The following is a 27,063-nucleotide window of genomic DNA, read 5'->3' on the forward strand; positions in this document are numbered from 1 at the left end:
TTAGTTATCTAAGGAAGACAAATGATTGTTCCACAAAGATATTTCTTTGCTGAAGTGTTGCACACCTCAACAGTTGCACATCCCGTGATTGGTTTTTCTCAGTGGAGCAATCCACCTACGCACAAACCAACTTCAGACTGGGTGATCTTGAAAGAAAACACTAGGCAAAGTGTAGAGAACAGATGGAAGATTAGGAAAAATTGGCTTGGTGATAAGAACCAGAACAGCTGAGGGATTCTCTCAGATCCAAAGAAGTCGGTCTTCTAAGCCTCTGAGAAAGTCAAAGAAAGTCAAACCCAGCCAGGGGGTGGGGGTGGGGGAGAAATTAACAAAGACAATTTGCCCAATGCAATTTGTGTGAGAGAAAGAAAATTGCGTGGGCTGAAATTACGGTAGAGAAGGACGCAGAATTAACCCAATGTCACATTGCAAATTCTGGTACATCCTATGGATGTTATGTAATAAGGGCTCATGAACAAATGCATTCCCCGTACAGTGTTGTTATTCTTTTGTTTTTACCTTTTTCATTCTTCTGTTGCGTTTTCAAACCTTTCATACGCTGCCCAAGACACTTGTGATTAGGTAGAGTTTGTAGGTTGAAGAAAATAAATAAATAACTAAAACCCTTCGTTTAAGCAATGAAACGTTCAAGGAAGAAGAAAGCTAATGGCTGATCAAGGATGGAGAAAGCGATGCTATCCGGAGAAGATGATTTCATTTCATCTAGGGCAAGATGCTTCCACACAAACAAAAGACGACAAACATTTAATTGCGCACAGAGACGACTCTCTAAGAGAGACTGGCTGCCTAGCGCTCTGTTTTGCAGGATTTCTGTTGAGGCATCCAGATAAAGAGAGCGGAGAGCAGGTAATAAGCTGAAGCCACAGTCAAAACGATAAGGGGAATACAGGCAGCTGAGGGAATACTAAATAGTTACAGGGCTGACACTGCCATTGTCTGGGCCATTTAGAAACTGGCGAAGCGTGAGACAAAAGGGTCCTTAGAAGACAAAAAAGGAGATGCAAGGTTTCAGGGGAGGAAAATAGCTGTATTTGGCAAGAAATGATGGGATTTTCCACACTCCATCGTGGGGGTTTTCAGTAGCCTTCACCAAGGTGGGACGTGCTTCAGGTGGCCCAGCTCTCTTCCTGCTGAACTCGGATTATCTAATGTTTATTTTGCAGTCTGGCGCTCCTCTCTTTGTTCCTCCACCCTATCTGTTCCCAATGAGGGGGATTATCGTCACAGAAGCCATGCATGAAAGAGAATATTAAGGCGGCCGCACACAGTTGCATCAGGGGACGTGCTCTGAATAATTGCCGGACTTCTGTACACCAGTTAAATCAGGTGGCATGCACTGTGGATGTCATCTCCAAAGGGACTGGCTGGCTGTGCCTCACATTCTTTTGCACAGGTTGCTTTTTTTGGGGGGGTGACACCAGGAAGAATGATAAAAGCTAGGTGGGCAGGCTGTTGAGACCTGCCTCCTGAACTCAGCGGGTGGCTGTTGTCCTCCACTACAAAGTTGCCTTATAACCCAGCTTGACACCCAGAGGTCAGTGCAGAAGGCTCTCAGCATCTCCAGGTATCTACTGTATCAAGCTAGTTGTAGTCCCATCAGGGAATTGCATCATCTGAGGCTGCCATGCCAAGTCAACTTGGAAGTTGCAACTGATGCAGGATGTGGTGACCAGCATTACACAACTGAGCAGAATAACCCCTGTTCTGCAGGAACTTTAGGCTTCTAGGCCCAGTCCAAAATGTGGATCACCTAGAAAGCTTTTTGTAGGGGATGGGTCCTTGTTATCTTCAGGATTGTCTCCTTTCTGTAGGATCTGCCTGATCTACATGATCCAGTAGAGGGAAGTTGGTCCATGTTAGGCATATGGTGTTAGCCTACAATGTTGGGTTGAAAATATATTAACCATAATGCTATGTCTTTAAGTTGTTAATTGGCCAATGAGTGTGTAAGTGTTCTCATGGCCATAAGAGGAAGCTAGGAACATAGCTTCTCTCTCTCTCTGATTTCACTGATATCTACTGTTACTGTTTTTGCTCTGCTGTTGGTTTACTACTGTTGTAACCTGAACTGTGTATTGACCTCTGGACCGGTAAGAAGACTTTGTAGTTTGGACTGTTGCTATTGTTTATGACCTGGACTGTTTATTTTTTGACTGTGCATTTTTGTTCTTACACCACCTCAAAGTAAAATACTTTTTGCTTTTAGAACTCAGTGTATTCCTGTGTGTGATTTTTACTACTCTCAGTACCCTTCCTTGTCTGTGCAACTCTTTGGTAGCACAAGGAGACCTCTGCACATTAAATTCCTTATCAGTCCAGATACCCACCTTGAAAGAAAACAAGGGCACTGGGGCTCGGAGATTGGCTTTCTCAGTGGTAACTCCTTCCTCATCTGGAGATGGCCAACAAGATTAGGTGTTTTTTCTGTCCCAATTATTTTTCAGAACATAATGAAAACTGTCCTCTTTAAGAGCCTTTGGACTTGTTTGGCAGCAGCTATGGCTTTCTTTCTTTTTTTTAATCTTTTGTTTTAGGTATGGATGTTATGTTTTTAATGATGGATTTACTTCTGTGTTCAATGTCGTTAAATCCATCAAACTCTTCCCCTGATGATCGCTAAGAAGAAATATGTGGCAACAGGCAGTCAAGTGAAGAAAGATGGGGGTGTTCCACTCCAGAGTGGACCTAGATTTCAGAACCATAGAGAGCAATTTCCTCCATAGACATTTCCTCCTGAGAGTCAATTCCTGGGAGGAATTGACCATTGTTTGCAACTTTCCTCCATAGACATTTCCTCCTGAGAGTCAATTCCTGGGAGGAATTGACCATTGTTTGCAACTTTCCTCCATAGACATTTCCTCCTGAGAGTCAATTCCTGGGAGGAATTGACCATTGTTTGCAACTTTCCTCCATAGACATTTCCTCCTGAGAGTCAATTCCTGGGAGGAATTGACCATTGTTTGCAACTTTCCTCCATAGACATTTCCTCCTGAGAGTCAATTCCTGGGAGGAATTGACCATTGTTTGCAACTTCCAGCCATCGGTTGAAGCCATACCTTTTGGAGGGAAATTGTGTTTCATCACCTGTTTTGAAACACTGCAGAAATCGTCCTGGCTAAGGAATTCTGGGAGTCAAAGTCCATGTGTCTTAAAGTGGCCAGGTTTGAAAAACACCATTCTAAGTGATGATGGAAAGCAACAGCCAAATTTGCGCATCATCTTCTCCAGGCAAAGCATCCTGCACTCTCTTAATTCTTCCTCAGAGCAGCATGCCCCTCGTGGCCATACTCTGTGATGAGATGGGAAAGGATCCTGGCAGTGATGAGTAGGGAAGGACTCCTTTGAGCAAGCTTTGCCATATTTAACCATGAAGGCAAACGTCGAGGTGATACGGTGGAAAAGGCAAAATCAGCAGATTGTACCTTTCAGGGTGTGATTTGAACAACAGATGTTTTGACGTTGATTGTTTCTGGATACGAATGTCTAACCATGTGGTCCCACTTCGGTGAATAACTTGGAGAGACAGGCTGACATTAGTTCCCCTTGATTTATTACTTGAGATGAAATGATTGAAACACAGACGACACAGACTTAGCTATGATCGGGGAACATGTTGTCTCTAATGGCATGTGAAGTGTGTAATTTATTTTGTGGTATGAGACATTTCCCAGCTCTATCTACTTCTGCAGATGGAGTTTACGAGTGTGAGGATGCTGGTCCCGAGTGGTGATTAAAGCACATCTGCTCAACCGCATTTCAGGAAAGTGATACGAGTGAACTTCAGACACAACTTCTCCTTGCAGGGACTTTTAGCTTGATTGGAATTTGTGTGATTTGGTAAACTATGGCACAAATATGAAGAGGAAGGCCATGGCTTGTAATATAGTAAGGCGTCCTATCATAACAACGTAAATTCTTCAAGGAAGGCGCTCAGTACCACCTTCAGAACCTCAACCACGCCCAGTGGCAAAGCAGATGAGGGCATTTAACAGAATAACAGAGCTGGAAGGGACCTTGGAGGTCATCTAGTCCAACCCCCTGCTCAGGCAGGAGACTTTATACCATTCCAGACAAAGGGCTGTCCAGTCTCTTCTTGAAAGCCTCCAGTGATGGAGCACCCACAACTTCTGGAGGCAAGTCGTTCCACTGGTTAATTGTTCTCACTTCTTAGTCCTAGTTTGAAAAAAGTGTGTATACTGGATGAAATCTAGACAAAAATGGAATCCCTTCAGTTGTGATGCAATCTGCTAACAATGCCACCTGATTCTGCATCGGTTTTGGAAAGGACATTGTGGAAGAAGCAAAGTAAAAGACATTTTTGTACTGTGCTGCTGCTTCGAAGGCAGCAATTGCGCTGCAGCAATGGGGCAATCTGTTGCGATGCACCCACTGTGTTCTAGAATGCTGCACAATAGAGTCAAATGTGGCCTCTTCTGTGCCACATCGTGCAGCTAATATTCAAGGGTTGGGGGTAGCAGGTCTTGTAGGGAATCTTGTAGATCTTGCAGAAAGTATAACTTTCTGCAAGATCTACGGGTGCTTCCCAGATGTGATGGGGGTAAAGCTCCAGGGAATTTGCAGGTAGTACAAAACCTTCAAAAGCTTGGGCCAACCTCAAAGAGCTTGATTGAACTTCATACCTCGGTGAGATTCTTCTCCCTTTGGGGAACACATTGGAGCCCCAAAAGCTGGTCCTGCGTTCAGCTTTCTTCCTTCTTTCGGAAGCTCTGCTAAGTCAAAGTTCAAGGCAGCTCAAGGCAATTATTGTGAGATTGCTGCTCTGTTCTTGGATAGACTGTTTGATAAGGATCCATCTTTCATATTGGCCTTGGCTGTGGGACCTGGGCTCTCAACGATTGATGTGCAGATAAAAGCTTCCCTTCTTCTCTTCCTTCCAAAGCCATCTGGCCCTTTTTGCTCTCATCCGCTTTCAATTTGTTTTTGTTTTTTTTTCATTACCGAGATAATTGAAAATGAAGCTTTCTTCTGATTTTGGAATCGATTCGGGACAGTGGCAGGGATCTGACAATTTTTACAGGCTTTCAAGTGGGGGTGGGGGTGGAGAAGAGGAGGTGGTTTCCTGGCCCCCAAACCTGATAAAAGCAGGGAGCAAGTGGGATTATTTTAGCTTTTAGCGTCTGGATTTTACAGTTTCGCAATGGGAAAATGAGACAGGGAACATTCTGCTTACAAGAATGCATGGGGAAAACAAATGATTTGTGCTGAATGTTTTGTAGCATTGAAATTAGAATTTATGTGCATGCTTGCATGGTTTTCCCCCCCCTAAACCTGAAGAAAATTATTTTGCAAACTGCTGTAAAAGAGGATTTCTGCCTGAAAAATTATGGTAAATGAATGAGGCGAGCACTTCCATCCATAGATTCACTTGGGTTTAGGAATGGCAGTTAGGATAAGTATATATATTTATTCAATTTATGATCGGTAACTATAATATTGACCTACTCCAAGCCCTAACTTTGCTCTGAAATCTCTTTTGGGCTAAGAAAAGTGTGTAGAATAACATTTTTCAACCTCAGTGAGAGCCAGGAGCCAATTTGCCCAACACACTTACCAGATCAGTAAAAATCATAGTAGTCTACATTTCCACAACATCCTCAGTTGGGTTTGCAATCATCTTAATTTGCTTTTTTGTGGTTTAGGTTGTATGGTTAGTTTTATGAATGAAAGGAAGAATAAGGGTTAACTCAATAATGATGTGTGAGAGCAACCAGGCTGCTGAAACCAAAGCTACTCTTGAGATAAGAGTTGTCCTTCATGAAGTCTGATCTTCAAAGTTTATTTATCTGTTAATCAAATCTATCTAACCGCCCTTCTCAGGAGAAGCTTCAACCAGGAACAGTGGAGGCAGGTATGATGTGAGGTCCCAAAACAGTACTGATAGAGCCAATTTGCCCAAATAACACTATTCTTTCTAAGTAAAGATATAACATCTGGAACCCGAGTGACAGAGCTGTGAAAGGATTCTCTTTGCATTTTCCACTATTCCCGAGGCTGCTATATTAGCAACCCAGAAACTTAAGCAAATGTTGTTACTGCATTCCTCTGATTAGAAGCAATGTTCTAAATTAAACCAGGTTCTCTTGGGGAAGCAGAGCAATGCCTGTGCCACACCGTGGCTCCCATCCATTTTAAGTACTTGAAGTGGGCTCTTAGACAGCTTTTGATAGCTTACTTAAGGGAATGGAGGTAGTCAGAAGTGATGGCTGGCATGCCGAGTTGCAATTATTCATTTCCACTGCAAGGGGGGAAAAAAGATGGTGTGTTGGCGAGGACCGCAAGTGACTTCCTCCTCTTGTGTGGAAAAATGACCTCAGATGTAGGGATGGATCTCCAGTGACAACTGGCCCACCTATTTTCTCTTTGGTGAAGTTCAGTGTTGCTCAACCTTGGCTGCTGGAAGATGTATTTCATTTCATTTCATTTCATTTATTATATTTGTATACCGCCCTTCTCCCGAAGGACTCAGGGCGGTGAACAGGGCACATAAAAATACAGAATACAAAAATTAAAAAAAGAATTAAATAAGAGCCTGAGCTAAAAACAGTAGAGTAATAAAAATCCCCAATAAAAACCCCAGCACATCCCCCATCAGGCCAGGCCGGCTTGCTCAAATAGGTAGGTCTTCAGGCCGCGTCGGAAGGAGCGAAGGTCAGGTGCCATCCGGAGCTCAACTGGCAGCTGATTCCATAAAGCCGGGGCGCCCACAGAGAAGACCCTCCCCCTGGGGGCCACCAGCCGACATTCTCTGACTGGTGGCACCCTGAGGAGGCCCTCTCTGTGGGAACGCACAGGGCGGAGGGAAGTTGACGCCGGCAGCAGGTGATCCCCGAGGTACTCCGGACCCATGCCATGTAGGGCCTTGAAAACCATTACCAAAACCTTGAACCTCACCCAGAAGACAACTGGTAGCTAATGCAGCTCGTGGAGCAAAGGTGTAACATGGGAGTACCGGGAAACTCCCAAGACAACTCTCGCGGCTGCATTCTGTACCAGCTGGAGCCTCCGAGTGGTCTTCAAGGGAAGCCCCATGTAGAGAGCGTTGCAGTAGTCCAGACGAGAGGTCACGAGCACGTGAGTGACTGTGCACAGGGCATCCCGGTCTAGATAGGGCCGCAACTGGCGCACCAGGCGAACCTGGGCGAAAGCCCCCCTAGTCACAGCCTCTATATGATCTCCGCGGAAAACCATGGAGCTCGCTGGGATCTGCACCAGGTCAGGGGCCGCAAGGGTACAACTCGGTCAAGTGCCTCCGTGGCTGCCCGTGGACTTCAATTTTCTGTTGACGGTTAGGGAATTGTGGAAGTTGAAGTCCACAGAGCTTAAAGTTGAGAAATACCGATTGAGGGGATAGAATATCATCACCATCATCTCTTCTACCAAGGTTGAGAAACACTGGTGTGGGTGGAGGACATCCTTGGATGATGGAAGGAAAACATCTCCACTCCAGCTCTTTGTTTGATGCAAGTATTTTCTTCCATTTGTTGTCTTGCTTTGAACATGCCAACCAGCGGTGTCTCCAGGACCAAGGAAGAAGCAGAAAGTGATAAGGAAAGACTGCAATCTTTTCTGCTCAGATGAACTGCCCAAGGGGGTCACAACAAGCCATGGGGGTTAAGATGTAGCTGCTTCTTTGGTTATTGGAAAGTGGTTACTGGAGGAAGCAAGTACTTCCTAAGCCCTTTGAAGGCCAATTTTTTCCTCTATTGTAGTCAGCAAGTTGTTGCTCCTCCAGAGCCTGGATCTCACAGCTTGCATGGTTTTGAACATGGTTTAAATGCTGCTTTGTACCTGCATTCTTTGGAACAATCTGCTCAATATTTTGACTAGTTGAGAAATGGATGGTGTTGGGTTTACAGATCTCTAGAACAATGTTCTGCAATCAGGTACCTTGTTGGACTTTTTGGATCAGATGATTCTTGTGATCCCTTCCAGATCTATAATTCTATGACTCTCTACCAGCATTAATGCATTTCTTATTTCTTAGCTCTTGGTGATCACTGGAATATAAAATAATCAAGCTTCTTCTTCTTCCTCAGATAACATTTTTCATGTTGCTGTCAGCAGTCTGCGTGATGCTGAATTTAGCTGGTTCCATTCTCTCCTGTCAAAATGCTCAACTAGTGAATTCTCTGGAAGGGTGTCAGTTGGTGAGTAACTGAAATCTTCTTTTGTTGTTGTTGCATATTGCTGATTTGTTTTGAAATAAAACATGCTAAAAACGCACACCCGTTTTCCAGTGGGAATCCAACTTCAGAGGTCAAAATGTGAGTCTCCCAATTTCTCTCTGCTTGCTCGCTTTCAGAATTTGGAGGTTAACCTGGCTTCCTTCAGAAGCTCCCAGTTGAGCTTCAGTTCTGTACATTGGAATCCCAGAACACCTGAGGGATGTTAGCTTGGAAATGTTGTCCTAGCAGAATGGGATTTCTGCAAGGATGTTAGACATTCTATAAGCAAAATGAAAGGTCTTGTCTTTAGACTAAGCCTAGTCATGTCTTGGCTGGTGAGTTGAGAGATGTCAAGAGATTGTGGGATAGGTCTGCTGATTGTGGATGATACTTTGAACTTCTAGATTTGAACCCTAAGACATTGTTGAAGAACCCTAAGGTGGTTGTGTGATCACCTTCTCTACTTCCTTTCCATCTTTCCTTTAATTCTTTGCCTTCAAAACATTTCCACATCTGCAGAATTCAAGTTTTGGAAGGAGTCTCTTATTTATCAATCTTTCTAGCCCCATCTAGTTTGTCTTTCTGTGAAATTATTCCGTTCAGTCTCACTGCTCTTTATGGACCACCATCAATTCTGATTTATCTGGAACTCAGTGGAGGAGGGAAGAGAGAGAGAGAGAGAGAGAGAGAGAGAGAGAGAGAGAGAGAGAGAGAGAGAGAGAGAGAGAGAGAGAGAGAAGGGCTGCCAAATTAATTTGCAAATGAGCTTCCATTTACTTTACGATTGAATTTAATCTTCTAATTATGATTTTCCCTTTATTCTGTGAAAGATGGGCATTCTGGGCAAGTTAATATCCTTCTGACAGTCTACCTTATTTATTCTTTTGAGACAAGGCATTAAAGGCTGTTCTCGAAGCAATGGACTTTCATTTCCCAAGATAACAGGGCAATACCATTGAAAGATACCTACGTCATTGATACATTTATATTGCATCATAGATCAACCTCCTCTTTGTGGTATGGAGGGAGGTGTTTCATAGAATGTGTTAGTTCACATGAGCGGTTTAATAATATCCTGTTTTTTCATTTGGTGCACTTCTTCCAAGCATCGATGTCCATTTTTGAGTATGTAATTGGATGTCCCAGTTTCATAGAATACATAGAACACGACAGAAATTCTATAATTTTTTAGATCCACTGCCTGCTTCTCATTTCTTTTGTTTCAGTGTTCTTTAAAATTCACTTCTTTAAGATAGATAATTTGCAGGAAGATATTTCTTTTCCCTCTTCCCAATTATTAAACTCTATCTCAATTTTCTGACAAATTTCCTGACGGTGAAAGCAATTAACCAGTGGAATGACCTGCCTGCAGAAGTTGTGGATGCTCCAACACTAGAGGTTTTTGAGAAGCAGTTGGACAACTTTTATCTGAAATGGCATAAAGTCTCCTGCTTGGGCAGGGGTTGGACTAGAAGACCTCTGAGGTCCCTCCCAACTCTGTTGTTTTGTTATTGTGTTATTTTGACTTCTGCTTTCTGCAAATGGAGACTTAAAATGGGGCAAAATTTTCAGCTGTTCTCTAGGGTGTATCTCGAGGCCTGTCCTTCCTGACCCCACCCCCGGTTTCCTCTTTGTGTGCGTGGGTTTTGTCTCTTTAATAACTGCCGAAGATAACATTGGATCCGAAGCCCCAGCTCCCTTTGCCTCTGTGCGTGGCTCTTAAAATAGAAGAGCAGAAATCAACGGAGCCAATAAGACAGATCTCATTTTGTTGTTCATAAACGCCGGCAGGAGCTGCGGTCTCAATACACAAAACAAATAAAGTGTTTGTCCTTATTTGGTGTATTTCTGTCACGTTTATTCATTTTTACTGCTCAAGGAAGGAAGGAAGAGGTCCGTGCAATGGCTAAATACTTCTAAAGTAAGCCGTTGTGGCCTTTCCTTGAATACACAGGTGATTTTTATAGAATAAGAGTGAACCTGGATGCTAAATTAGAAAATTCCCTAATCCTTTGAAGAGGAGGCATTTGGGGCTGAAGCCAGGACCTTCTGCCTAGATTCCGTTGATCTCCACAGAAGGATCTCTTCCTTATTGTCTGTCCAACTTGCAAAATCTTGTAAGCATTCCCCTTTAGCTATGTAGAAAATCGTCATCTAACAGGTCAGCCACTAGATCCGCGTTTGTTTTATTGGTTTATTTATTTGTAAGATTTATCAATGGCCTACCTCTACGAGCTGCAGGAGATGCATCAGATAAAGATACCCTAAGGGCAGGATTAGACCCTGAGATACAGAATAAAAATCACCCGATGAGAGAGTCGCGTTTGCGACTTTCGAGGCTGGAAGCATTGACCTCAATTTCTTCTGTGGATTCGTCGCTTCCATTAAAACCCGTTTACCTATTTCTGTGATTTTTATGATGCTTGATTCTAAGCTGAGCATTTCACAAGAAGGCAAAGATAAAACGGACAAGGTTAAAAGAGGAAGAAGCCCCAAATCCTAATTACTTGTGAATTTCCAAGCCATGATTACTTTGAGGGAAACCAACTGCAGAGAAACGACCTCAACGTTGTGACTGCTTGAAAGATTTCTAGAACATCAACAGGGTTAATGTTGGCTTGACCTGATCTCATTCAGACCTGACGGCCTCTTCTCCCCTCTGTTCCTTCCTCAGATTAAATTTGACAGTGACAGTGTCTGTGTGTGCTGTGAGTTGCAACACCAGACTTCGGGCTGCAGCCTTGGGGAGATGTTGAAACTGAACCCATTGCAGGAGTGCAACACGGTCAGGTTGACCCTCAAGGTAAGACCCTCTAAAACATCAACTGGTCTTCTGGGAAGGAGCAAGTCCTACGGTTGGGTGGCAACCTACTGCTTGGTCTTCCCAGATCGTTAAGTCCCATCAAAAGGAAAAACTGTTGAGTTGTGAGTCAGCTCCCACAAACCCACAATTCAGATGTATCTTTACCCATTGTTTCCATCCTCTCACATTCTTCAGCAGGAAGTGCCAATAATCCTTGACTAACCTTGTCAGTTCATTTAGCGACCGTTTGAAGTTACATTGGCACTGAAAAAAGTGACTTGTGATCATTTTTCACACTTATGACCATTGCCGCATCCCCAGGGTCATGTGAACAAAATTCAGACACTTGGCAGCTGACTCCTCTTTATGACGGTCGCAGTGTCCCGGGGTGTGTGTGTCACGTCATCCCCTTTTGTGGCCTTCTGACATGCAACATCCGTGGGGAAGCCGGATTCACTTAACCTCTTAACTTAAACCCTGCAATGATTTGCTTAATGACGGTGGCAAGGAAGGACATAGAGTGGAGCAAAATTCACTTAACAACTGTCTCGCTTAGCAACAGAAACGTTGGGCTCAGCTGTGGTCGTAATTCGCAGATTTTCTGTATAGAAAATCTGGAGGCTTGGCTTCCAGGGCCTTGAATATTCCCTCCTTGCGACAGGCCTCTTGTGTGCACCTGACGTCTTTTATTATCCCCTTAAAGGTAAAGGTAAAGGTTCCCCCGCACATGCGTGCTAGTCATTTCCAACTCTAGGGGCCGGTGCTCATCTCCGTTTCAAAGCTGAAGAGCCAGCGTTTGTCCGAGGACATCTCCGTGGTCATGTGGCTGGCATGACTAGATGCCAGAGGCGCACGGAACACTGTTACCTTCCCACTGTAGTGGTCCCTATTTTTCTACTTGCATTTTTATGTGCTTTCGAACTGCTAGGTTGGCAGGAGCTGGGACGAGTAGTATCAGGCGCTCACTCTGTTACGCAGCACTCGGTATTCGACCTGCCAAACTGCCGATCTTCTGATCGACAAGCTCAGCGTCCCAACCTACTGAGCCACCGCGTCCCTTTTATTATCCCCTTAGAATGGCGGAATTGAAGAAGAATGTAGGAATCTGACAGCCGATTTCCTTGCATGGCTGTCAAGCTGACAGCTTCTCCTCAGAAACGCTTTTCCACCGAGGGGTTTCAGCATCTGCTTTGGTTAATTAGAGATGCATTTGAGCAGGAAATCCTGCTGATAAAGAGACAACTCCCTGTTAAATTGCAAAATCTCATTCTCCCCTTCCACAATATTGCCCTAGATTGGACTCCTTTATCTGGGCATTCTTGGTTACAATCAACCCTTATGGAGACTTTGTTATGCTGCCATACCTGAAAGCGGTTTCCCCTCCAGTTCCAACAGGCATTTAAAAATACAATAAGGATATTTCCACTGCCTAAAAGCCATAAAGAAAAGGAAAAGAAAAAGAAAAAAAATTCTTCTGTTGGCTTTGTTAATTCCTAAGGGGGTCCTTTCCCATTGTTAAGTATTGGATAAACTCTGGAATTTATCCGCTCTTGCTTTAAGAGTTTTATTAAACGGGATCCCCAGAGGATCCGCAAAAGTGTTGCATCTAGATTATAGCAAGAATCGATTTTCAAAATCTACCCGTTAAGCGAAATAAAAACGTAAATGTAAAACTGCCATTATTTTTCCCCACTCTAAAAGCTGGAAAACTATTTCAGCCTGAGATTGCTCTGAAGGAAAGAAGCCAGCTTCTGCCACAGAGGAACCTTCTTCTCAGGATTCTAGTCCTCACATATCTGCCGGAGATCTCTTTGGGGAAGGTTGAATAAACTCTTCCAATGCTCGCGCTGTGCAGAACTGACAGGCATATTATTTTCTCACTGGAAGCCAATTGGTTATGCATGGAAGATGGGTGGGATGTCCCTCCAACTGTGTGTTCCTTGGGCTTGTTTGGATTGACAGCTCCTGTGGATCTTAGTAATGGCTTGTTGTTGTTAGCTGCAAAGTCGTGTCCGACCCATTGCGACCCTATGGACAACATTCCTCCAGGCCTTCCTGTCCTCTACCATCTTCTGGAGTCCATTTAAGCCTACTGCTTCAGTTACTCCATCCAGCCACCTCCTTCTCTGTCGGCCCCTTCTTCTCTTGCCCTCGATCTTTCCCAGCATGAGGCTCTTCTCCAGTGAGTCCTTCCTTCTCATTAGGTGGCCAAAGTATTTGAGTTTTAGCTTCAGGATCTGGCCTTCTAAAGAGCAGTCAGGATTGATCTCCTCTAGGGTTAAGAGCCTGTTGGAGCAAACTAAAGCCCACTTAAGTCCTCTTTCTGCTTTCCAAAATAGCCACCCGGATGGAAGTCCACCAGTACACACGTAGCCACTCTACTTTTCCCATTATTGCTCCATAGCATCTGATGCCTTCTGATATATCTGAACTTTCACATGAGCCTGTACGTGGGATGGAATAGTTTGCAGGGGAATTCTGGGAATTGAAGTCCATACCACCAAGGTTGAGAAACCGTGCTCCAGAGTCAGACTGGAAAAGCTGAGCGTTTGGCTCCCTAGCTTTTGATTATCCTATGTTTGGGGTATTTCCTCCAAATACCTGGAGTGACACCAGCTACTCTAACTCTTTCCGGCTCCGAGTCTCTTGATATGACTCTACATTCTCTGCCCTTGTCCTAAGCATCAACCAAACTACTTGCTTTCCAATCTTCTCTGGCAGTGAATGTCTTAAGGTGATTCTCTCTCTTGCCTATCCCGAATGTCCTCCTCAACATATTTAAAGGGAAGTTTCTTGAGTTGCAATATGAGGAGAGGTCTTGCCCAACAAGACAATGACGTGCTGATGGTATGGCATGGTTCCAGCTGGAATGTTTAGAGAGTGGGCCATTGTAATCTCTTAGTGATAAGCAATTATGCCAATCATTTGCTCCAGAAAGCAAGGCTTCCATTTTTCTAAATTTGTCTTTGATATCAATATCTTTTCTGAATATTTAAAGTGGCATGAATCCCCCACCCTCCACCCCGAAAATCATTGGGAAAAAAATTGTCATAAAGGTAAGGAAGTCTGCAAATTACTAAGATGATGGAGGCTACTCTTTCCTTGGCATCTTAAAAGAATTGGCTTTGAGAAGAAGCAAGAATAAAGAATCTGAGTCACGGCTTTTTACAAAGTAGCCGACATGCTGGGTGTGCATGTGTATAAAAAGGGCCAGATTTAACAGCCATGCCACAGTCACACGCACAATATTAAGTTGTCATTTCTCTGCAGAGCAGTTGTTATGGGATGATTGGATTTGGATTAACTGTAGGCAGCGCTTGACGGAACACAGCCATGCAAAAATGGAGACTCCGGTCTATTTAAAATTTCCAGGCTGCAAAATACATCTTTGGGTTATTGTTGTTGTTTTTTTTTTCAAATTATAGCTTCCAAACATTCAACCTCTTCAAGCCATGAGCTAATCTTACTTTTCCTTCTGTGGGGCTCCAGCCCTACACACAGCTCTGGATTGTGGGGGGCAGCGGTCTGAGTGGAGTGGGATGCCGTAATGTGGGGAAACTGCCAAGCTGCATTTCCTTAAGCGCAGTAAAATCAACAGTGGGATGAACAGATGGGAGAAAAGCAACAGCTGTTCTTTATTACATTTTGACAAATTCTCTCTTTGCTTGTTATCGCTGCTTCCAGAACCTCCTTTGGCAAGTCTTCCTTTAAGCCCACCCGGTGGCATTTCCTATATTTTAATGTAACCTAATCCTAGAACATAAGGCTGGTAACCTTCTTGAGGACCAGGTGCAAAAAAAATTGAAAAGGGCTGCAATGTCATAATTCCAAGGCAACAAACAAGGACTGGTTTGATACTGGCTTCTTCTAAAGCCTTTCTTGACTCCCAAGTTTGGCCTACAGCCCTGGAATTCCCTGGTGGCTTCTATCCATGTGCTAGTCAAGTTTGATCTCATATAGCCTCCAAGCCCAAAGGAGGTAGGCTAAGACTTGAAGAATTTTATGGTTTGGTCTATTGCGGACCCCTATGTGAGGTGATGTGTCCTTGCAGAAGCCTTAGATGTATGAGTAGAAGCTATCCAAGATAGATAGTATTGACTGAGTTAGCAAAGGAAGGTCTTTGTTGAGTTGAACATGACTTCTGGAGTAGGATTCTGTCATTTTCTTGGCAGCAGTCTAGAAGTAGCTTGTAATTACCTTCTTCCTGAAGATTACTTCCCATCTAGTTTACAGCCGTGGAAGTCTCCCCTCTAAGTGGCGACTGGGCTAATATCTTCTTAGCTTCCTGGGTCAAAGAAGGGCTCATAATTTCCCACCAACTTTAGATTTCGTGGTTGATTCAACAGAATCTTGAACCATTATGGGGAACTGTCCATGGTGCTGAACCTTTACTTTCCCCAGGATGCTCCTAAGAAGACTCACTAAGTTCTAGGGTGAAGCCTCAGAAAATTGCATACGAAAGAGAGAAAAGCACAAATGATTGTTGGGTTCTGATTAAGTGTCTAAAAGCTAGTCAAAACCATGATCTGTTTCCTGGCAACAGGAGTTTTAAAAGAGGAGATTCCATCAACAGTACTTTGGCCCTTGTGTAGGTACCGAAAGTGTGCCAAAGCATCTACTGAGCAATTTTCTTCAGCGATGGATAGCTTGGGTCTACACCAATACATATCTGGGGGTTCTGAGGCTGGATCCAGAATAAGTAAACTAGCTTCTTGTTTTCATCAATGTACTGTGATGGTTAATAGCTCTGGGCCATTCAGGGAGGTTGATTAGCAGCAAACGTAGTTCTATCCAAAAGTTATGTGTAATATGTGGACAACATCCCAAAGGTGCCTTTTTCACAAGGCAACTGGACTTCCTTGTCTTTCTTTGAAGATGTTTCCCTTCTCGTCCAAGAAGCTTCTTCAGCTCTAACTGGATGGTAGGGAAAAGTTGCAATCCCTCCAAGCAATGCAAAGAGCCACCAGCTCTGATTGTACCAGTTTAATTTTCATCCATGAGCTTTTATATCCACAAGCATCGGCCAAGTGGTTTGATTCCCCCCCTCCGCTTTTTAGCCAGCTCTTGATTTATGAGTTTCTTCCACATTGCCCTTAATGAGGAGGCCAAAGTGAGACCACTCCTTCTGCTCCTGAAGGAGCCCCTGGGCCAAGGGGAGCGATCCTTCACACTGGCCATCTGCAGGGGTTGGGGGCCAGGGTCACGCCAGAGAAGGCAATAAGCAAGAAGGAAATCTCACTTAGATCTCACTGTGCTTTAGAAGAAATCCATCATCTTGGACGTGACTGGCATAGAAAAGAGGAACCTCAGCTAAGATGCTGTTAAGGGTCAGAGCTGCCGTTAAGGGCCGTAAGTTGTTGCATGCAGATCCCGGGCAGGTTATTTGCCAGAAAGAAGACAAGCTGATCCAGCATCATCCAGCTTTTTGTTCCTACCATGGGCAGCCAGATGTCTGCAAAGCCCTCTAAAGATAATTACTTTTTCCTGCTCTTCTCCCCTTACAGCAATATCAGAGTCACAAGGGGCCCTGGAGGTCTTCTAGTCCAACCCCCTGCTCAAGCAGTAAACCCTATACCATTGCAGGCAAATAGTTGTCCAATCTCTTCTTAAAAGCCTCCAGGGATGGAGCAGCCACAATTTCTGAAGGCAAGCTGTTCCACTGATTAATTGTTCTCACTGTCAGGAAGTTTCTCCTTATTTCTAGGTTGCTTCTCTTCCTGATTAGCTTCCCTCCGTTGCTTCTTGTCCGGCCTTAACTTTCTTCCAACCTGGAGCTCTTAACAGTTACGGCCTCCCTGGATCTCTCTAATTACTATTTGTTGGCATCTAAGCGGGTGATTCACATCACCAATCTGGTAATAAAAGAGGATCCATCTCCCTTCCTCAATAGCCAGGTCCGTCCTTCCTTCCTTCCTTCCTTCCTTCCTTCCTTCCTTCCTTCCTTCCTCACTCACTCACTCACTTTCTTCCTCTCTCCTTCTCTCTTTTTCTGTTTTTCTCTTTCTCTCTCTCTCTTCATTACCTCCTCTTCCCCACCAGGCTGATTCAAAGTCTCAATTGATATGGCAGGAAACAAAGACTTGAGTTTCTTTTCTGCATCCAAGAAGCCTTAATACATTTTTGCCTGCCAATGTTTCACCTGGCCTTGGAGTTTCCAGAAATACCCTATTGGGCAGTTTTGCTACCTTAAACATGATGGTCTTCTGTCTGGGTTCAGACAGAAGATGTCTTGTAAGATCAAGGCTTCAAGAGGAAAGAAGAGCGTCCTCCATCCGGAAAGAGATAGGACAGTGTAGGCTCAAGAAAGAGGAGACCCTAATACGTGTGGCTTTAATTTTCTGGACATTTCTCTTCCTTCCTGTGTGCCATTTCCCCTTTCAAGAGTGGCGGTTAATTCAGCACAGAAGACATTCGATATAATGGGGTTAATTCTGTTCTCAGGCCAGGCGTGTGATAGATCAAATGCTTTCCTCTGCATCCTGAAGAATATTTAGGAGAGCCTCTTTTGTAATGATGCTTCCAGAGGTACGTGACCCCCAAATTAATATGGGTAGTTGTATTCCAGCTAAGCCCTGCCTTCAGTAGATGGGAGAAAAGGCAGGTGGAATTGACCTAGCCAGACCTCCTTGCATGAGAGAGGCGTAATAGGCAGTTGAGTAAAACAGCTAATGGCTTGCATATTCAAGACCTCCTCTGCTTTCAACAGGTCGTTTAGTGACCCAAGCTACAGAGGGACTGAAAAAAGTGACTTACAACCATTTTTTTTTGCCTTTACGACCATTGCAGCCTCCCCATGGTCACGAGATTTACATTCAGTTGCTTGGCAACCGATTCGTATTTTTGACCATTGCAGCATCCTGGGGTCTTGCGATCACTTTTTTGTGACCTTCTGACCAGCAACGACAATGGGGAAGCCGGGTTCATGGAACAACCACGATGCTAACTTGACAACTGCAGTGAATCACCTAAGAACTGTGGTAGAACAAAAAAAATCGGCCAAAATTCACTTAACAACTTCCTCACTTAGCAACAGAAATTTTGGACTCTGTTGTGGGCGTAAGTCAAGGACAGCCTGTATGGGCCCTTGGAGATGTTCATGTCGTTTGTCTCGAGATCAGGGGTGGGGAACCTTGGCTCTTTGATGACTCGCGGACTTCAACTCCCAGAATTCCTGAGCCAGCATGGCTCAGCTTGGAAACCTCTCCCTTTCCCCTCAGCATGGCTGGCTCAGGAATTATGGGAGTTGAGGTCCAGAAGTCATAAAAGAGCCCAGTTCCCCACCCCTGATCTAGGTGCTGGACTCTTGTGAGTTAGCCCTGGGCAAACTTCAGCCCTGCAAAGAATGCAGCGTCCACAGCGTGTGACAGGCATATAAATTCTACTTTGCCGTGAAGGTCAGAATCCCTGCAATAAGCGTGCCGATATAGTAAAAACCAGAGATAACCAGAATTGATTCCTCATCCTCCCGCTATCACCCCTGCTCTTCGACTCTGTTCAATTTACTGCCTACAGGATGATAAGGACCCAAAAATGCAATTCTGCTCGCTCAGAACCAGCTGATTCTTCTTCTGCTTCACGCATGGCGCCTTTGCTAAACTAAAGGAGCCGATTCAGGGACACCGGTGGGATCCATGAGGGATGCATCGTCCCCTGCTCTTCGATGAATTAAACTGTTACAAGATGGAGCTGGTTTATACATTTTTCATGTTGACTGCTACAGTTTGTATGATTAGGCCTTGAGGTGAGACAAGTGGCCCTGATTTGCTCTTTCCAGCTTCCAAAGATGATGATTATTATTTCTGATGCTTAGAGATGAGCTAAATTCTCCCTTGACTCAGATGCTTTGTGGCTGGCCTAGAGTGTGATTTCTGCTTTATAAAAAAAGATGTTGAGGCTCTGGAAAGTCTGTTACATGTGGCATTTATTCACGCGATTGTCACCTACACAGTGTGTTCTCTCCTTTGACTACCTTCAGCCTGGCTGCAAAAGATCATCTCATCTTTGCTTCTGGATTCAGGAAAAACAACAACATTACAGCCCTCCATTGGCAAAGCCAAAATTTGGTGCTCTTGTGCCAAAGAAGAGAAAGAAAATATGGTTCTTGGAACTGTTTCTTTTCTGTCTTTCCTTTAAAGCAAGACAATTGAGATAAGTCCCCAAAATGTTTAAATGTAACCTATAAGCTGCCCAGAGTCCCTTTGTAAGGGAGGTGAGCAGCATAAAAGTTTAATAGATAAATAACAATAAAATGACTGGATCCAGAGTTCATCCAGAGCGTCTGCTAGCCCTTCATTCCGGAAAACCCTTTCGACTTGTTAGCTACCTGGACGAGGTGAAAGCGAGCCGCATCAACCCTTTTTAAAGGATTACACGTTTCAGAGCGTTTCAGAGGGTTGAATTTTGTCTTGGAACAGGAGGTGCTCCTCCTCCTGATAATGGCCTGACTCGCACTGACACAACAATCCACACTGGGTCCATTTAGTGTGTGAAAACATCCTGATTGGGAGACTTGGATTGGCCCGGCAGGAGTTAGAAACGTTTCAATCTTGTCTTGCAGAACTTTACCGCCACTCAGGTCCCCAAAGGTTCCCCAGAAGCTGTTGAAATAATGACTCCAACTCTTAAGTCGAAAAGGAGCCATTGAAGGTTAAGGTGTTTCCAATGACTTCACTTCCTAGGTCAAGGGTAGGCAACCTCGGCTCTTTTGTGACTCATGGACCGCTGGCTCAGGAATTCTGGGAGTTGAAGTCCATGAGTCATAAAAGAGCCGAGGTTGCCTACCCTTGTCCTAGGTAGATTCCGAGTTGGTTTCTCCACCCAGAAAGGGTTGCTTGCAGGTTTGATTAGAGAAGCTGTCTGAAACTGATAACCATTTCTGGCAATTATTATCCACTCTGCCAACAGTGTTTTTAGCACTGCCTTGTTGAGATAAGGAAGAACACCCAACCTCCCTCTGTGTGACACTCTCCCTCCCTCCCTCCCTGTCTCTCTGCTTGTCTCTCTGCACAGGACCTGCTGTTTAGTGTTTGCGCTCTCAATATCATCTCCACCATTGTGTGTGCGTTGGCAACAGCGATGTGCTGCATGCAGATGGTCTCCTCCGATGTTCTGCAAATGGTGAGTGAGAGACACATGTCCTCTGGCCAAGCCACAAGGGGAGGGTACAAATCAGGTTTGTCAAAGATGGGATTGGAGGGAGGTTTTACCTTGGAACTGAGGAAAGTCGTGGTTTCATTTCTTTCCCAACCACTATGAAGAGTGTCTAGGGAGAATCTCAGCCATCCAGCTCGTGGTTGTCCCAAAGGTGCTTTTTCAGGCTCCACACCCATCTGCACCACTCAGGTGACCCTGAGGACACAGGTAAACCTCCAGGTAGCCCCAATGACTCTCTAAAAGAAGGTAAATGGCCAGCTGTCCGTAAGGAATATAAATCTTTCTATTCCCCACTATCCAGTCAATGCTGGATATCTTCAAAATATCTTCAAAGAAAAACAAGCAAGGCCAGTTGCCTCTTGAAAAAGCACCTTTGGGACTATGAAGAGCGGTCAGGTGGGCTTGTGAAGAGCCAAGTTCAAGCCCAGCATCAACCGTGGACCAGCCACAGATTCTTTCTTTCTCGCTCTATCTCAGCCCAAATTGGCCCACAAGGTTGTTATGAAGAAACTGGAGAAGGTTACACTACCTAGGCTGCTTTGATTTTCCAGAGAAATTTTGATATGAACCTATCAAAGGAACGATAAGAACATGATGATTTCCAGATGCCCATGTCACCTTATCCTCAACCCCAATGATCTTTTGAGTCAACCAATCACCCCAAAACATTATATAAAGCAAGCTTTGGGGAGAAAATGAATATATTTAGTGAGCTTTTAGTGTCTCAGCTTCGTTCCTCAAATTTTTAGGGTACAATGCTGGTCCTTTTTTTTCCATTGTACTTCATGTCATTCCTCTCCAGTCCTTCCTTCACGTGGAAAATAGAAGCCGTGTTGTTATCTCCAGCAATTCTATTTTGTAAGCTCTTATGTGGTTGCAGCTATCAAATCACTTTCTGTGCTTTGTGACAGCAGGTTCCATAATTGAACCCAATTCTCTCTCCTATTTTTTGAGGAGACTGAATGAAATTCTGTAAATGACGGGCAATACTTCTGATTTTGCTGGAATTGCTGTTTAAACAGTCTTCTAAATTGGAGACCCGAATGGAGCTGAGGTCTTGACTAAGCTTGCCGCAAATTCGCCCTAGCCCCAAGGAAAGATGCATCCGATTCCCTGCATGGAAACGACATTAAACAGTCTTGCTTGGTGCAAATGAAACAAGGGGGCACTTTTAAGGTGGCACATGGCCAGTTTGCAGTGTTCTTTTTGAGACTATTCCACTTATTGTAAAATTTATGGACCACAGACTTTATCCACAAGGGTGCTCTACGTTGCATTTAAGAAGAGGGCAAATGTAGTGTAAGTGTGATATTGCAAAAGAAGAAAGCAAAACAGCTGCTCAGCTCATAAACAACCAGTCAGCTAATTTTCTAAAATGTCATTTGAATTCCCTGAGCCCAAATATCTTAGCTGATGAACCACGAGACAGAAAGCAGTTGGAAATTTAAAGCCTAGATGCCATCCACAAGAAGGCCCTACTTTTTCTCAAAGCATTGCATGATTATCCCACCAGGAAAAAGCCTCAACTAACGCTTTATTCTGCAGAGAGATCAACATTTTAGATGTTGTTGCTTCCACTGATTGAGCCCTGAAATGCTTGAGGTTTTAAAAGTAAATCTTGAATTAGTCTTCTCAGCACATAGAGCGTTGTTTTCATTCCAATTACATTAAGAAAAAGGGCACGCGTCAAAAAAAATGCACAGAAAAATTGCTTGCATAAAGCATTCAGGTCAGGGATGAAAATATGTGCATACAAAACACCCCTTCAGCACCGTTATTCAGCCAATATATGATTACAGCCGTTGCTCGGGGCACCTGCTCTTTCAACCTTTGCTTGAAAAATACTTCGATTTGCTGGCTATTATAATAATGCTCCATCTTTCTCGTTTATGTCACCCAGTTCTTGCCGCAGAGGTCTCATTCTGCCAATCCAGATTGCGTGAGCCCTCATGGGACTATCCTGCACCAGACGTTGGACTTTGACGAGTTTATTCCTCCAATCCCCCCGCCACCTTATTACCCACCGGAATATACCTGCACGCCAGCGGCAGAGACGCAAAGGTGACCCGCCTTTCATCTGGACATGCTGCACGACGCAACACTCCCTGGGAGAAGAACCGAACCTCTGCTGAAAATTTTGTCTGGCAGGGGCCGGGAGCTGGTTTATTAGTTCTATTTCTATATCCTAGTTTGATTTATACACAATATGAAGAAGTTTGCTTAACTTTTGGCTTCATTCTTTGCTTTGGAAATGATGAAGTATTTCTTGAGATGCATTTATATAACCCTCTAAGCCAAAAGCAGACCCGGGTTAAGGTTCACTTAACATTAGTGAATCCAGTGGGTGTAATTCCATGAGTTAAATACGACAGGAGTCTTAATAGTTCAAATGTTGATATTTTCATTTATTTGGTCTTTATTAATTGGGAGAGCTGTCGTCCTAATTATCAGTTATCTATCTATCTATCTAAAGCTATCCGTCTATACATACATACACACACATATATAATTGGCGGCCTGGTTAATTAGGATGCCTGATGAATTGGAGAAGTTGTTTTCATTGATCCAACTGCTTGAGCATTTAAAACACTGAAGCATTGCATGTAGTGGCTCTATTAACAGGCTCTGTCAGGGGACCATGATGAGGAAAGTCAAGATGGTGGCTGTTTTCCTATGATCAGAAGTTCACCCCATTTTTGGACGTGTTGCACATGGAACAGATAAAATAGCTTCATGAACAGGGCTGTTGTCTTCACTTTTCTGAACCCCACCCCACCCCCATTTGTGTTTTAGGGCTTTCCACCTGGATTTTCCACACTCGCCCTTCAGCGCGTTATACGAGGTGACCATCAACAGCCCTGGGGTTCTATACCCAGCCGAGCTGCCTCCCCCTTACGAGGCGGTTGTCGGACAAGCTCCAACTAACCAGGTTAGCGGGCATTGCTGGGAGCAGACCAAGCGCATGGAGCAACTTTGGAAAGGTCTTAGTAAAACCATAGGATCACTAGTTCTTCCTCCGAATGGAGATGGATTTGATTTTCACCCTTCACCTTTCCAAACTGTCTCCTTATCTTCAATAAACAGCTGCTGTGAACTCTTCATCCACGACAACCTAGTTGAACTTTTATTTTTCTCCGGATTTTTCACAGGTGACCAGTATGGAACAGCAAATCACGGAGTCCAACTTGGGAGAGAGAAATGCAGCAACAGGTTTCCACAGCCAAGGTAGTTTATATCGCTCTCCAGGCGAGTGTTGAGAAAACTTTTGTGGCCATCTCTGAGTAGGGTTTCTCATCACTTGGAAATGGGCTGTTGTATGTACACTGAGTCCCTTTTCCCCAAAGCCCAATTCTGCAGGAGAAGAGCAGGTGGTGCTAGAGAGGATGGAGTTAGCGTGAAAACTTGCTCAGATCACTAGTGTAGAGGAGAGCCACTAATCTATGGTGCAAGGGATCACTGGTTATTCAGTGGTGGAACCAAGAATATGGATGGGTTCTTGCCCTGCTGCTGCTCATTCCACTCAATGTTAGCGTCTTGAGATGGCCTATTTGGAATTCCATCAGGACTTTCCACTTTTCCCCAGCCTTGTCAGATGGCACCTCCCAGAAGGCCACCATAGTTGTGCCTCTCCCCAGTCATCCCTGGTGACTACTCCTCCAGACTTTTGTTCTCCGGATGTCCTCTGATTTCTTCCCAGGTGGTGTTGTAGGAAGAGGGGCAAGAAACAGAAGTTGCTCCAGCCTGAACAATCGCAAGTTAACCCAGACTTGCTTGCCGGACTCTCCAGACGATGAGGTCGGTGGCCACAGCCAGACCACTGTGGACCGACCTCGTAGCAGGACGTGCTCTTATAGCCGGCTGTCGGCCTGTTCCTCAGAGAGCATTGGTGTTTCTGAGAGAGACTCTTTTGGCTCGGCCAGAGAAGACAAAGCCACCCCCTCATCTAAGCCACTGAAGATGTGCTGTGGGGTATTCAGCCAGCCAGCTGCCCCACAGACTCCTTGCACCCACTGCTCAGTGCCTGTAAACAGTTTGCCCCACAGATGCCTCAAGAGGACGGCCCAACAGCGGGCAAGGAAAAACGCCATTTGCAACATTGTCCGATCCACTAGTGACCCTTTATCCTGTTCAGCTACTACAGAAGGTAAGGAGTGTTTAGGAATACGGGCAGCTCCTTCCTGATCATGGTTTCCATTTGTTGTCTAACCATGGTTTGTTCCAACATCAACTCCCAAAAGGCCCTGTCTCACATATTTATGGAGCATGACGATTGTAAAGCTTGTAGGACTTTTCAGAACTTAAAGCCCAGGTTGGCACATTTGGGAGTAGAGATTTTTTGTTTCCTTAACATGTTTATTCTCGTTGTAACTCAAGTTGCTCAGGTCAATGTTTGTGATTCCTCTTCCCCAACCCTTTTGTCCAATAACTCTGTGACCGCAAGGGAGCCATTGGATTAAGCTCATTCTGGGAGCATCACAGAATGGCTACAAATGTTCACCAGTAATTCAGGCCACCACCTCATTATTGGATGTTGGTATGAGAAGGGTTAGGGTTAGAGCTAGGAATAGCATTGCGAAACATAGAAGGCCAAGATCGCCCATATCGGTTATAGAATAAGAGGTCAGGAGATAGAGAGAATTGTTAGATTGTACATGGAGGAGAATTTTGCTTCCAGATTACCCATGCAGTAAGGACTTCTTGTACTGAATAAGAGACAAGAGTAGCCAACATGGACCAGTAGCAGGATGAAGCACAGATGAAATATGCTGAGTTCTTTCATGGACAATGGTCAGGTGCCAAAGATCAAGTCCACAAGTGAAGGTCCAATTGAATGGATTTATGCTACTCATGCCCATGGACAGGAATCTTCTCAACTCAGGATGAGCACCTGCTAGGAGTTAGATACGGGTCAATGGAATTCAAGGGAGGTTAAACTTTGCTTGTGGCTATGTAGGGATTCTAGGCTGATCCCTCTTTTGACACCACTCCCAGGTTCTGCCAATCCTTCTCATACACCTTAGGCCCTAATTTTACACTTGGGGAAAAAACTTCTCAGAAGAGGAGTCATAGCCTCTTCAGTTGGTGACACTCTCATTTTAGGAGTCATGAGGTTAAGGGTTACAAGCTGGGCAACATCTCTAGGGTGATTTTGTCACCATAAAGATCCTTAAACTAGCCAGGTATCACTTCTCCACTCCCAGTGGTGACCACACTGTGACTTCACTTGGTGTATGTCCGGCTGAGCTACCATTTTAAAGCTCCTTTTCTCCCCCTCCGTCCCCCCCCTTTCAGTTCCTTTGTCTAGTCCTCACGTGGCTGCCTCTGCTTGCCAGGACTCCAGGAACCGTCTTGTGCAAACCGGAAAACCAAGGGACCCCCCAAAAGCCGAACTTTCCCAGAAGCCAAAAGTCATACTGAGCATCTGCAAAGAGCGGCCCCACTCCTTGGTGGACCTACAGGCCTACAAGGACACTAAGATTCTGGTGGCCAAATTTTTGGAACATTCGAACTGCAACTTTACCCCAGAAGTGCGCCACGTGGTCAACAGCATCCGGTCTGTCATCAAGTCAGATGAACGGTACATGGAAGAAGCCATCTTTAGTGCCAACATCATTGATCAGGTGAGTGGCCTCTCTGAGTGACTCGGTGGGACCAAGATGGGTGAAGAAGAAATGAATCAATATGCCCTAAATGGCCAGGTCCTTTCCTTTCCTTTCCTTTCCTTTCCTTTCCTTTCCTTTCCTTTCCTTTCCTTTCTTTTTTCCCTTCCTTCCTTCCTTCCTCTTTTTTTCATTCTTTCTTTCTTTCTTTCTTTCTTTCTCTTCTTTCTTTCCTCATTTATATGGCTGTCCAACTCACAATGACTTACAGAAATAAAACCCCAATCGAAACCCCAATAAACTTCCACTCCCCTGCTGACAACAGTCAGCCCAAGCCCTTGATGGGCCCTGCACCACCGTGTCTTTTATACCTGGCCCTCTCTTCCACAGGTCATCATGGGCTCCCAGCAGAATGTGGATACCTCAAGGAAGCGGCTTCAGGAAGACCTCCATCTGCAGAGCTGTGGAGCCCTAAGCTCTGCTGTTGCCTTCTTACGCAGGGCCCCCGTCACTCATGCCCTTGAAAGAGGAAGACCCCACAGTTTAATTGAAGTGTGCCGAGAGACCATCCTTTGACAATGGGCCTTTTGCTCCGCTGAGGAATACAAACTCTGCAAAAGAGATTGTGAGGAACCGGGTAATGGATGGAGATTCATCCCCTCCGTGGCTGTCTTTGAAGAAACAAACAGAAACTCAACCAGTGTCTCTGAAAGAGTCTTCCTCTTGTAGAGGTCCACACTAGATTCTTATTCCCAGCTCTGAGCGCTCAACTCTTCATGACTGCATATTCAACCATGACTCTTTTATGGAAAAAAAATTGCTTCTTATTTAACAATGAAACAAACAAAAAACCCACCGAAGCATATCTTTTTCTCCTCCTACCAAGGAATTTGGTTTTCTGAGTTCTAAGGGGTATGTCTGGGGAGTAAGGGAGAGTGGGGTGGGCTGGGGTAGGGTGGGGTGTGGTGTGGTGAGGGGAGGAAATAAAACTTTCTTGCTAAGCCGCAGTGATGCTTCTGTACAATTTAGGAGTTGCATTTTAATCACTGTACCTCGAAAGTGTTTGCACCAAATCTGAACAGTTTTTTTCAGAATTAAAAGGGTATTTCTGGAAATGACAGACTTCCAGAACTGGTTTTGTGCCGGCAGTAGATCAACCTCTCTCTCTTTCTCTCTCTGCTGTCACTGTTGGGTTACTTGAACTGGGAAGAACGAGAACAACATTGAGAATGTGGTTTCCAATTCCTGATCCCAATGTGGTCACTAGCATCGTATTTCGTTTTGGGGTTTGTTAATTTTC

General features: G+C 44.6%; 1 protein-coding gene across 1 annotated transcript; it reads left to right on the plus strand.

The window, feature by feature from the left end:
* Positions 1-8,090: 8,090 nt before the first annotated feature.
* On the plus strand, positions 8,091-26,692 carry ENTREP2 (endosomal transmembrane epsin interactor 2; the record flags this gene model as incomplete). The annotated part of the gene is made up of 9 exons (XM_083371095.1): positions 8,091-8,189; positions 10,882-11,010; positions 20,020-20,127; positions 22,064-22,224; positions 22,957-23,092; positions 23,313-23,388; positions 23,861-24,307; positions 25,456-25,784; positions 26,154-26,692. 9 exons carry the CDS (start codon positions 8,091-8,093, stop codon positions 26,337-26,339), a joined length of 1,671 nt encoding a protein of 556 aa, XP_083227221.1. The 3' UTR covers positions 26,340-26,692.
* Between the last annotated feature and the right edge of the window lie 371 nt (positions 26,693-27,063).

The sequence above is a fragment of the Vipera ursinii genome (genome assembly GCF_947247035.1).
Source record: "Vipera ursinii genome assembly, chromosome: 11".
Taxonomy (NCBI): Eukaryota; Metazoa; Chordata; class Lepidosauria; order Squamata; family Viperidae; genus Vipera; species Vipera ursinii.